The sequence below is a fragment of the Peromyscus californicus genome, unplaced genomic scaffold, assembly GCF_007827085.1.
Source record: "Peromyscus californicus insignis strain IS unplaced genomic scaffold, ASM782708v3 Scaffold_4__1_contigs__length_199733344, whole genome shotgun sequence".
In the NCBI taxonomy this organism is placed as follows: domain Eukaryota; kingdom Metazoa; phylum Chordata; class Mammalia; order Rodentia; family Cricetidae; genus Peromyscus; species Peromyscus californicus.
Window position 1 is genome coordinate 56,402,884 of NW_026294562.1, and position 12,729 is coordinate 56,415,612.

The window sequence follows — 12,729 nt, forward strand, 5'->3', positions numbered from 1 at the left end:
AACAGAGAGAAAACACAGGATAGACTTGGGTCGATCCTTATCCACCAGCCCAGAACTTTATTCCAAAGGTCTATTTATAACAATGCCAAGGGGTGGAGCAAAAGACCTCCCCCTTGCTAGTTACAGTCACCTGGTGCCCAGGCCCGTGGTCCACTCAACCTCTTAAGCAGGAAGCCTAGTGGGCTCCAACACAACCTGTGTTACATAGCAAGACACTGTCTCAAAAATACACAGAGCTTCAGAGAGTGCTCCAAGGCTAAGAGCACTTGCTGCTCTTGGGGAGGACTGAAATTTGGTTCCCAGCACCCACATCGGGTGGTTTGCAACTGCCTGTAACTCCAGATCTCTGACACCTTCATCTAGACTCTGCAGGCACTGCACTCATGTACACCCATGCAGAGACACCGACGATGTACATAATTTAAATAGATAAATCAAAATAAAAGTAAATCTTAAATAAGCCAGGTGGTGGTGACACAAAAACAGTCTTTTTTTTTTGTTTTTGTTTTTTGTGTTTGTTTGGTTTGGTTTGTTTTTTGTTTTTTTGTGTGTGACAGCCCTGGCTGTCCTGGAACTTGCTTTGTACACCAAGTTGGCCTTGAACTCACAGAGATCCGCCTGCCTCTGTCTCCCGAGTGCTGGGATTAAGGTGAGCACACCATTGCTTAGCTCCTGGAAACCAGTCTTAAAAGACCCAAAAATAGATAGATAGATAGATAGATAGATAGATAGATAGGCAGATAGATAGGCAGATGGATGATAGATAGATAGATAGATAGATAGATGATAAGTAAGATGATAGATGATAGATAGATAGATAGATAGATAGATTGATAGATGATAGGTAAGATGATAGATGATAGATAGATAGATAGATAGATAGATGATAGATAGAGAGATAGATGATAGATAGATAGAGAGATAGATGATAGAGAGATAGATAGATAGATAGATAGATAGAGAGAGAGAGAGAGAGAGAGAGAGATAGATAGATAGATAGATAGATAGATAAAAATATGATCTATCAAGCCAGTCATTGTAGTTTGCAACTTTCGTCTCAGCAACTCAGGAGTCTAAAGTAGGAGGATCCCTTAAGTTTAGGAGTTTAGAACCAGCCTGGAACACATAATGAGATCCAATTTCTTTTGGGGGGGAGGGGAAGGGTGTTTTGTTTTGTTTTTGTTTCTCTGTGTAGCCTTGGCTGTCTTAGAACTCACTCTGTAGACCAAGTTGGCCTTGAACTCAAAGATCTGCCTGCCTCTGCCTTCTAGTTGCTGGGATTAAAAGCATGTGTCGCCGGGCGGTGGTGGCGCACGCCTTTAATCCCAGCACTCGGGAGGCAGAGGCAGGTGGATCTCTGTGAGTTCGAGGCCAGCCTGGGCTACCAAGTGAGTCCCAGGAAAGGCGCAAAGCTACAGAGAAACCCTGTCTCGAAAAACCAAAAAAAAAAAAAAAAAGAAAAGAAAAAAAAAAAAGCATGTGTCACTACTGCATGGCTACATTTCTTTCCTTCTTTCTTTCTTTCTTTCTTTCTTTCTTTCTTTCTTTCTTTCTTTCTTCCTTTTTTTCTTTTTTGTTTTTTGATTGTTTTTTTCAGAACAGGATTTCTTTGTGTAGCCTTGGTTGTCCTGGAACTAGCTCTATAGACCAGGTTAGCCTTGAACTCACAGAAATCCACCTGCCTCTGCCTCCCAAATGCTGGGATTAAAGTCCTGTGCCGCCACCACCCTGCCCAGCTCCTTTTCTTAATATATATAAATAAATATCAAACAGTGGACTTTGGAGATAATGGCAATAGCCAAGGGTCAGGGACTCGGAGGCAGTGGGTGGAACCAGAGTAGACAGGGCCACGCCAAGCAAGCGTGTTACTGACCCTCCCCCGCATGCCTACCTGTAGACCCCTTCGTCAAAGTGTACCTGCTGCAGGACGGGAGGAAAATGAGCAAGAAGAAGACAGCTGTGAAGAGGGATGACCCCAACCCGGTGTTCAACGAAGCCATGATCTTCTCGGTACCAGCCATTGTGCTACAGGTGAGGGGTGCTGGATCCTCACAGGACTCTGGGCCGCTGCATCCCTCCAGTGTTGCCTCATGGGACCTCAAGCCAACCTCCTTCTAGTTTATCATTGATTGAGCCCACCACTACGTGCCAGCCTGTGGTGAGGGACCCAGGCTCTGCTTTATGCCTACAAAGGACAGGTAGGGGAGTCCCCAGACTTTGTAAACCCCATTGGAAGCTTCCCCAGCGTTAACAGTCAGGGGAGACTTCCTGCAGGAAGTGACAGCTCAGCTGAGCTCTGAGGAACCACACTGCCTGAAGATGAGCTAGAGGTAACCCCAGGGCCCAGGGGTGAGGGCCTAAACCGTCAGAGGTCCTGCTGTAAGGGCCCCACCAGCATCTTCTCACCCTACAGCTTCCAGACGACTATGTGCGTCTGGGCAGACTCTCCCGACACAGGGATATCACAGGCTACTGTTTGGGGGTGGTGGAATGAACCACAGAGAATAGAGCTTAAGCCATACCAGTCAGAGTGGGGATCTCACTCCCTCCTCTCACTGTCTCTTTCTATCCTTAGGCACGCCTAACAATTAGAAAGTCCTTTGGTCCTTGTACTGAAGTCGGCCCTGCAGCCAAGGGACTGTGCGGGGCTCACCTAGTCCCCTTCTAGGGATGCTCTTGGGGATTTCTTTGTTTTTCAGTGCTGATGATGAATCCAAGGCTTTGTGTGCTACACAACCACTTTACCACTGAGCTACCCTGCCAGCCCCTTAGATTTAAAAGCTGGATGTTAGCCTCACGCCGGGTGTCCCAAATCTAGGAATCCAGGCAACATTCCAGCATTTCAGCTGGTCCTAGGACCATAACCTTGTCCCTTACTGGACAGTCCACCCATTTGACCTCTGCTGTGGCCTGCTTGTCACAAACAATGCCATTTCCCTCCAGCCTCGAAGCTGCTGCAGGACGAGGTAGGAACAGTCAGGCTAGCATCTCAAACACGTTTCTACTTAACCCTACCCCTCACTGTGATCTCACATGATGATGCCGTAACAGTGAGACCCCTGTGAGTGCTCTGTTGATGGGCCAGCAGCGAGTCACACGTTGTTTTTAGATTTTTCTCCCCACCTACATGTTTAATTCATTTTCTTCCCAGAACAGCCCAATGGAGTAGGAAATGCTGTCACATTTTAAAGACAAAGAAGCAGGTAGCACAGGCCCAAGTCCCAAAGCCCAGATGCTAGAGCACTTGTTCAGCACACACAGGATCCAGGGTTTCCAACACACACACACACACACACACACACACACACACACACACACCCCGCACCTCATGAACCAGGCACGGTGGTGCACTCACTCAGGAGCTGGGAACAGGGGGATCAGAAGTTCAAGGTCATCTTCCACCCTGTAGGGATTTTGAGGCCAGCCTAAACTATAGATAAATATAAATAATAAGGTGGCAATGGCAGCACACGCCCTTAGTTCCAGTATTCGGGAGGCCAAGGCAGGCTGATCTCTATGTGTTTGAGACCAGGCAGGTCTGCATAGTGAACTGCAACCGCAGGCTAGCAAGGGCTACGTAGTGAGACTGTCGGAAAACAACAAAGCAAGGGAGCTGGACCGGGTGGTACTTTCCTTTAATCCCAGTACTTGGGAGGCAGAAGCAGGCCTGGTTCCAGGAGGGCCAAGGCTATTACACTTACACAGAGACACTCTGTCTCAGAAACAAACAAATAAACAAATGAAAACAACAACAACAAAAAGAAAACAAAGCAAGGGACTGGAGAGACGGCTCAGCAGTTAAGTGCACTTGCTGCTCTTCCGGAGGACCTGGGTTCAGTTCCCAGTACCCACATGGTGGCTAACAACCATCTGTAACTCCATTTTCAGGGGATCTAGCGCCCTCCTTTGGCCTCTCTGGGCACTGCACACATGTGATGCACATACTCACCTGCAGGCAAACACTCATATACATATAATAAAAAACTTTTTTTTTTTTTTTTTGGTTTTTCAAGACAGGGTTTTGGGGGCTGCATGGTGGCTCAGTGGTTAAGGGCACTGATTGCTCTCCCAAAGGACCTGGGTTCAAATCCCAGCACCCACATGGCAGCTAACAACTGTAGCTCAAAGATCTGACCTGCAGGCAAAATACCAATGCACAAAAAATAAAAGTAAATAAAAGTTAAAAAAAAAAAAGACAGGGTTTCTCTGTGCAGCTTTGGAGACTTTCCTGGAACTCACTCTGTAGCCCAGGCTGGCCTTGAACTCACAGAGATCCACCTGCCTCTGCCTTCCAAGTGCTGGGATTAAAGGCGTGTACTACCACTGCCTGGGTATAAAAATCTTTTTTTAAAAAGGCAAAACAAACCAAAAAAATTAAGACCAACAATAAATAAATAAACAGCCTAAGTTCTAAGCCTGATATGGTAGCACACACTTGTAATCCTAATACTTGGGAGGCCAAGGCAGGAAGATCAGTAGTTCAAGTACAGCCTCAACAACATAGCAAGTTCAAAGCCAGCCTGGTCTACATGAGACTCTATCTCAAGGACAAGCAGGGCTGGATATATAGTTCAGAGGTGAAGAGCACATACTTCTCTTACAGAGTTCTGATCCCAGCACCCACTTCAGATGGTTCACAAGTGTGCCTGGTGCCCACAAAGGCTAGAAGAGGGTTCCGATACCCAGGAACTGGAGTTACTGAACCACCATGTGGGGGGTGGGAATTAAACAAGGGTCCTCTGCAAGAACAGCAAGTGTACTTAACTGCTGATCCATCTTTTCAAACTCAAAAATAAAATAAATCTTAAAGAAAAAAATGTTGAGGGACAAAGAAGTGAGAGATGGGTTTTAAATCCTGCGGCAACTGTCACTTTTAGCACTTAGCAAAGTCACATCATAGCTGGCTATCCATCTGTAAGTAACTAGGACAAGCCTCCACTCCCAAGTCATGTGGGAAGATCCCGAGAGCTGTACATACCTCACAGGGCCTGGTATTCACAAGTTGGGACCTTGGAGCCAGGGAGGACCCTTCAGCTGCTCCTGGTCCCAATCTCTTATGTCTTCTTCTCCCCAGGACCTGTCTCTCCGAGTGACAGTGGCTGAGAGCAGCAGTGATGGCCGTGGGGACAACGTGGGGCATGTCATCATTGGGCCAGCAGCCAGTGGCATGGGCACCACACACTGGAACCAGATGCTGGCCACGCTGCGCAGGCCTGTGTCCATGTGGCACCCAGTCCGGCGAAACTAGCAGCCAGGGCAGGCCAGATGGGCAGCAGAGCCACCAGAACCTGGCACCATCTCAGTTCTATCCAGTGATGCCCTCTCCATAGTCAGCTGGAGTATGAACACCAGGGCTGCCCCACCTCCCACGGGGTCCTCATCAGCCATCTTGGATCCTCTGTTCAGACTGTCATGGAAGAATGGGTGTGACTATTCACCTGGGGACCTCGGGTAATTTCCCCACTAAGGACTACCTGGAGCTGTCTGGGGACCCAGCAGACTGACCAACTCTGTACCAGAGAGCCTAACGAAGTATGTCCCTTAGTCTACAGAGGTACATGGGCTTCAGAGCTGGCCAACCACCCTTCTGCAATTCTCGTAGAGGTCAGCTGTTAATAAGTCTTGAGGGGCTAGTCCCTGTACTGACAGGGCTAACATTAACAAGACATAGCACCCAGGGTACCATGCCAGGAAGTCAAGATGGCCCTCTCCCATCCTGGTTGTTCAGCTCAGTGCTGATCAAGTAACCACCCAGCCAGATGGACTTGGGAAAGAGCCTGGAGTCTGGGGAAACAGGGAGGCTGTCTCAGACAAGGAAGTAGCGGCACTTTGAGGGTTAGGGAATCAACAGCGTCCAGATTTATCCAGGAGGGTAGTGGGGGTTGTGGTAAATAGTCAGACAATAGAAGGGACCTGAACTAGCCCATCCCAAACACAGCCTCTGCCCACTGCAGTGGGGACAAGAAAAGGCCAGGAGACCAGGCTCAGCAGAAGCCTGAGGGCCACCTGAAGGCTCCCCTGACCCTCCCTGAGAGAACCAGAAGTCCCCAGGGGCCCAGAGCCAGGCTCTTGTGCTGAATCCAGTGCAAATCAGCACGGACCCACCAGTGTTGGTGGATGTCCCTCCAGGCCAGGCCTCTCTTGGAAGGAAGCTCTCTGGCAGGCCTCAATTCAACCCTAGGAATACTGGGCGTCTTAGGTCAAGTTCCCTAACACTGAGACTTCAGGGATATTTAGCCTTAGTCTGGAGCTAGTAGAAACTCTGGGGAAATGGTGTTCAGAAACCAAGGGTCGGGTTGTACTTCACCGCCAGAATCATTCATTGACTCCCACCTGGTCAGAGTTAGAGGGGTTATCACATCTCTCCAGGTGTCATAAATGTCATTTGATAATGGCAGTCCCAGAAAAGTGGTGGCTTTGGGCTTCTTCTCTCTGACACCTGCAGATTTAAAAGGAGAGTGGCCATGGGGAGTAACAAGAAGAGGGCTCTGCAGGCGGATCTCTGTGAGTTCGAGGCCAGCCTGGTCTACAGAGCAAGATTCAGGACAGGCACCAAAACTACACAGAGAAAGCCTGTCTCAAAAAAGAAGAAGAAGAAGAAGAAGAAGAAGAAGAAGAAGAAGAAGAAGAAGAAGAAGAAGCAGAGGTCTCCAGTGGCTGCCTCTGGTCCTTGGCCCTAACGAATCATGGATACTCAGATCCAGTCAGGAACCACGGAGACCCAGGTCTAATCACTTGCCATCAATGACAAAGGGAAGGGTGGCTAGAACCGGGACACAGGTCAATAGGACTGGAGGCAGGCACCTGCCACAACCAGACCCTACTGGAGCCAGGCTTCTCAGCCTGTGGCTAAGGTTAAGAGGTGAATACTGGACGAGGGATACTGGTGGCTGGGCCAGGCCTTGTCATCTGGAAGCCCCGGACTCCTTCTAATCCAGTGGCTTTGCAGGGCAGACCACAGCCCCCAACCTCCCCCCTTGTTCCTCCCTCTATACTGCATGAAACGTTGACAGTGTGCCCAGATGGCTGGGGTGCCGACCAAGAATGCTGACTGGAATGATTCTTGAACCAAAATAAAGCTGGAGCAGGAAGGGGGCTTGCAGGGAGCCCTGCTCAGCCTCGAGTCATTTTATTATCTCCACTGGAATCTTCCTAGACCTTGGGCTCCACAGGGGTGCTGTGCGCCATCCTTCCCCACTGCTGACAAGGGGGCTATCACGGATCTACCTGGCAAGTTCTGAAGAGAGGTCTCCAGTACCGGTCCTGGTAGGGAAAGATGGGGATGGGGAAATCAAGGAAAGCTTCCTAGTGGTGGCACTTAGTTGAGGATTCAGTATGTAAGGCAGGAAAAGCATTCCCAGTGGAAAGCACATTAGAAGAGGGTAGGAAGAGACAAACAGTGGGTGGAGTTCTCTGCCTTTCTAGCTCAGGGAGGGACAGAAGATCAGGGAGGCAGAGCATAGGCCAGAGAGGGATAAAGGGCCTTCCATACAAGGCTGCTGAGAACTGATGCTCAGTCTGCAGTCCAGCAGCACTTGAAGGCAGGCAACTGTGACATTCCCTTTGTCGAGATGTAGAAGCCAGAACTCAGAGAAGTTGAGTAACAGACCTAAGATCACACAGCTAGAAAGTCACAGAGTTATGATTCAAGTTCAGGCACGTGGTTCACGAGCCCATGCTCTCTAACCTGAGGACACGCTGCCCTTTTCCCCACCCCTCAGAAGTCACTGAAGGGCAGCTGGGAACTTTCTGGATCCCAGCATACTTGGAGTCCTCGCCTTCCTTTCTGCCAGGCGGATCCCAGCACTCAGGAGGCAGAGCCAGGTGGATCTCTATGAGTTCAAGGCCAGCCTGGTCTACAGAGCAAGATCCAGGACAGGCACCAAAACTACACAGAGAAACCTGTCTCAAAACCACCACCCCCCCCAAAAAAATCAAGGTGCTACTGGAGGGAAAGCAGGATGGCAGAGGCAGTGCCCCCACCCCCACCCCCTACCCCTACCCCTTTTATGACTCTCTTCACCTGTCTCCACCCCTTCTGACCCCTTCCTCTCCCTATTCCTCCTGCCCAGGCCTATGGGCCTGCTTTCAGAGTCCTGGGCCCCTCTCTGAGAACTCACCCAAGAGGAAAGGTGTGGCTGTCAATAACTACACAGTATTGGCATACTGGAGGCAGGCCTGCCCACTGGAAGAGGAAGTGAGTCCTTTCAGCTCCACCGATGACAGCAGCTCCTACCCCTCCCCCTCTCTCCTGCCTGAGCCCACCCATCCATGCCTGCAGATACCAAAGTGAGTTAATTAGGGTCTAATGAGCACTGAGATGGCGCCACAGTGCTCCTTCCCGTTCAGTTCACCCAATTACTGGCTCACCCTTCCTAGCGGGGAAAGCCCAACAGTGCAAGGCAAGGGGAGCGAGCCAAGCCGGAGGTCCGTGCAGCTGGGGGAGCTGGACGCCCCACCGAAGGATGATTGGGAGGGGGCAGCTTCCGGGTTCTGCTGGACATAGGCCTGGGTCTGCTCACCTGCTGTGTGAAGTTACTTCCACGTCTAGGGCCTCAGTTTCTCCAACTGAAAAACAAAGAGTGTTGGACAAGTTGGCCCATAAAAGGCTCCTCACACCTCTGATTTTATTTTTTAATTTAAAAACTTATTTTATATGTAGAGTGAGTGTTTTGCATGAATGTATGTGTACCATGTGTGTACCCAGTGTCTACAGAGGTCAGAAGAGGGATAAAATACCCCGAATCTGGCTGTGAGCCACCATCTGGTGCTGGGAACCGAACCCAGGTGCTCTGTAAGAGCAACAAGTATTCTTAACCATTGAAACATCTCTCCAGTTGCCCCCTGCCCTTTTGTTTAGAGGCAGGGTCTCACAGGTCCTGGGCCGGCCTCAAATTCACTATGTAGATGAGGACAGCACTGAACTCCTATTTCTGCAACCTCTGCCTCCCAAGTGCTATAATACAGCCTTCGCCACCACCCTGGCATAGTTTTTGAGGATTCTGTATGGACGAACTCCGGAACTCAATGTCCAGATTTAACTGCCAACTAGACCTTGCCTAAATTCTCTCTCTTCTCTGGGACGCTGTTTCTTCATTTTTCAAAGGTGCGTAGGAATCATATGTACTTCAAAGGACAGAGTGAAATGACATGCACCAAGTGTCTGGCACACAGTAGGTGCTCAGTGTATGTGAGGGCAAAGTTCTGAGTGGCGCAGTCCAGGCTGAATCCAAGGACTTCTGGACTCTGACGGTTGGGACTAAAGAGGGAGGGCATGAGTGCATAAACAAGGGCTTGGAGAACTGCACCCCAGGTCACTCTGCCAAGGCTCCCCAAAGGCACAGCCATAGCTACACAAACACCCAGCACCCCACTCCAGGAACCCCACGGAAAAATAACCTGCAGAGAGCAACGTGGCCACACAGTGGCAGCAAAGAATCAGAACAGCCTGAGATGCCTAAGCTGCCGGGAAGGGTAGAGGTGGACGAGAAAATGGGGTCAAAAGTTAGGGGGTCTATCCTCGGAGCATGAAGAGGAGGCAGAATATGCTCCTACCCCTGGCCACATGTTATAAGTATTTATCCTTCATCTCTTCTTTGTTTATTTATTTATTTTTGAGACAGAGTCTATGTAACCCTGTCTAGCTTGGAATTTGCTTTGTAGACCAGACTGGCCTTGAACTCACAGAGAACTGCCTGCCTCCTGAGTACTAGGGTTACAGGCATGTGCCACAATACTCAGCCATTTGGCCAGTTTGGATCTTTCAATCCCCTCTTTCAGTCCTTCCCTCCTTCTGTCCTTTCTTCCCTCTTCTTCATTCTATCCTTTTCCTTCTCTTCCTGTGTTCGTCCAGCCAGACTGTCAATTAGACATAATATCCGGAACCACAGCTGGCGCCAGCCTGAGATAGTCTGGGGTACAGAAACGGGTCAGCTGCGGTCTGCTCTTGAGGTGGTCACGGCTCTGCTGGAGACCCGCATCACCAAGAACAACATTCCAGAGGGATGCTGGCCCCACCTCCTCTGCTCTGCTGAGGTCTGCAGGGCAGTCACATGCTACACAGGGTTCACAAAGAATTCTGGGCTCAGGATTGATGGGGCCTGGAGGGGGCTGAGTCACCCACAGGCCGGAAGTCAGCAGCAGTTACAGTAAACAGAAAAACAGCAAACAGCACCCTGGTGAGGCCAACTGTGTGGCCTAGGTCACCTCCCCACTCCAAAAATAAACTTCAGGAAAACAGTGCAGTCCAGAGTCCAGCAATGTCAGATTTGGGAAAATTCCTGGCCACCAGGGCAGATGGCCATGGGTCAGTGACTGACTGATAGGCCTCTTGCAGGAGCCTGAGCCCAGAGTGTTGATGAGGCTGGGCCGTGGGGAAGACCAAGTCCGGGCTCTGGGTCTTGATGGTCTAATGTAAGCAGCAGCCTTCCCCTGGGGTTCAACCCTCAAGTCTGCAAAACAAAATGTAGGGCCATCCTTTGAGCCTACCTCACAGTGTGAGAGCTGACCGCAATAATGTACAAGAAGCAAGATTTGGGGCAGCTTTGAGGTCCTACCTGGGGCCGTGTGCCATTGGCCTTTTAGCTATCATTGGAGCTTAAACAAGAAGTTACTCTCTCTAGGCCTCAGTTTCCTCCTCTGTAAAATGGAGCTAGCAATTCCTGCCTCCTGGTGGACAGCCCTTGTATAGCAACCACCACCCATCCGTGGGTGCTGTTATTATTTAGGAGGTAGACAGAGAAACTCTGAAGAGTGACAGCTGTCAAGTGTGTCATTAAAGTGATTATCCCTATAGCAACCAAGGCCAACCGCCTCTGCCTGACTCTCAGCTTCCCCCACCCTTGGTCGGGCTCCACCTGCCTCCCAGGCTGGTGACAGCAGCGGCAGGAATGACTCGCTGGCAGCTGACTGGAGTCGGGGGAGCAGGGCCCCTCCTCACCACTCCTTCGATTGGGCATTGCTCAGCTACACACCCAGCCTCATGCCAAGTCCTGCCCAGCCCGGTGGCAGTTTCGGGGAAGGGGTATCCAGAAGGTGGAGCTGCCTTGGGGAGGTTCCCTCCATGCAGCTGACCTCCGGCCGCCGCCCTAAGGGAAACTGAAAACTGCCTCCTTCGGACACAGCGAGGATCAAACAGGGCTGAAGGTTCTTCTCACCTGACTTTGAATACCAGAGGGGATGATGTCATGACCGGTGAGGGAGTGGGAAGTGAAACCCAAAGACGTCTGGCCCTGTTCCACTTAGCTTCCGTGTAAGCACCCAGCCCAAGGTCTGGGGAGACAGGGAGTCCCCTCTCGCCCTTTTTGAGACAGGATATCTAGCCCAGGCTGGCCTTAAACTTTCTGCATAGCCAAGCTGACACTGACTGAACTTCTGACCCTCGCACCTTCACCTCATCGGCGCTGGAATTACAAGCCTGCACCTCCAAGTCCAGTTCCTGCGCTAGTGGGGACGAACCCAGGTGCGCTAGTTAAGCATTCTAGCAAAAGAGCTACATTCCCAGTCTACCTACGCCCGCTAAAAATTTTAAAAATATGTATGACCACAAAGAAGGACGCGGGACTTAGAGGACCGTAAGTTTCCAGTTCAGTATTGGATTTATTCCTGAAATCCAAAGTGCTCCACCGTCCAGATACCAGCTCCTCAGTCAAGCCCCGCCCTCTGTCCCGTCGCTGGGAAGGTGGGGGCGGGACTACCTTAGGCCAGCCTCTTCTGTGTTCTCTCTGAAGCACCTCTGTCACTTTTCCTTCAAGACTGCCCCTCCCGTGAGAAGGTCCTCCTTGTCTACCCCAGGTGAGGAGCCCCTTTTTCTTCCTCGCGTCTCCCTGCCTCCGGTAGTAGTTCTTCTCACACTGATGGCCTGCCCGCCTCTCATTCTAGGCGTCTCAGAGTACAGGTTTTGACTTTGAACAGTTCAGGGTCCCCAGACTCTTGGAAACTGAAGACCATCTGGGTTAACTGAATATTATACCAAGGAGCTGGGGAGATGGCCCAGAGGTTAAGAGCATTGGCTGCTATTCCAGAGAACGTAGTGGCTCATAGTTGTAACTCCAGTTCCGAGGCTTCGGAGGGCAGAGGGCAAAAGGCATGTATGTGGTGCACAGACACACACTCAGATAAAACACCCATACACACAAAAACAGAATTTAAAAGTAAGTATTATACTAAGAATCACTCGTGGCATCAGCCGTATGCCGGAGCCTGCTCTGAGCTCTATGGGTGGAAGGTTCCACGGTTTTCCCTAGATCACTGCCCGCCTGGGTGAGATACATAGTTAATTCACCTTCTGAAGACTCCTGGTGCTGGCCGAAGCGGTCCTGCAGTGACCCACAAGGGCATGCCCGGGCCACTGCCTTCTCATCTGACCTACATCTGGACGAGGTCTGGATTGTTAGGTCCCCACGCACAGAAACTCATTCATTCATTCGTTCGTTCGTTCGTTCACTCATAAAAGATCACCTCCCTCCCAGGGCAGATGGGCCAGGCCAGGTGCTTCTTCCTTTCCGGTCCCCAGCCCCTCTCCAACTACCTGTCTACTTATTTTTTCTCCCAGGAGCCCTGGGTGCCCTCTGGAGGCATAGGTCTCCGTCCACCCCTGTGGCCTCAGGGGCCGCGCACAGTAGGTGCTCCAAAAGTGTTTCTTGAATGACCAAATAGGACGCCAGGAGACCGTACCCCGGGAGCGCTCCACGCCTGGCCGGCTAACGCACCCCCATCCGGGTCAGAACC

The 12,729-nt window shown here is 50.7% G+C and overlaps 1 protein-coding gene across 2 annotated transcripts in view; it reads left to right on the forward strand.

Moving 5' to 3' along the window:
- Syt12 (synaptotagmin 12) overlaps positions 1-7,116 on the forward strand; it is a 30,275-nt gene extending 23,159 nt beyond the window's left edge. For both annotated transcript variants that reach the window (XM_052763350.1, XM_052763351.1), the window contains 2 exons: positions 1,898-2,031; positions 5,075-7,116. In XM_052763350.1, the coding sequence (XP_052619310.1) occupies positions 1,898-2,031; positions 5,075-5,248 (308 nt within the window). In that variant the 3' untranslated portion in view covers positions 5,249-7,116. The remainder of the gene's footprint in view (positions 1-1,897; positions 2,032-5,074) is intronic.
- Positions 7,117-12,729: the final 5,613 nt, after the last annotated feature.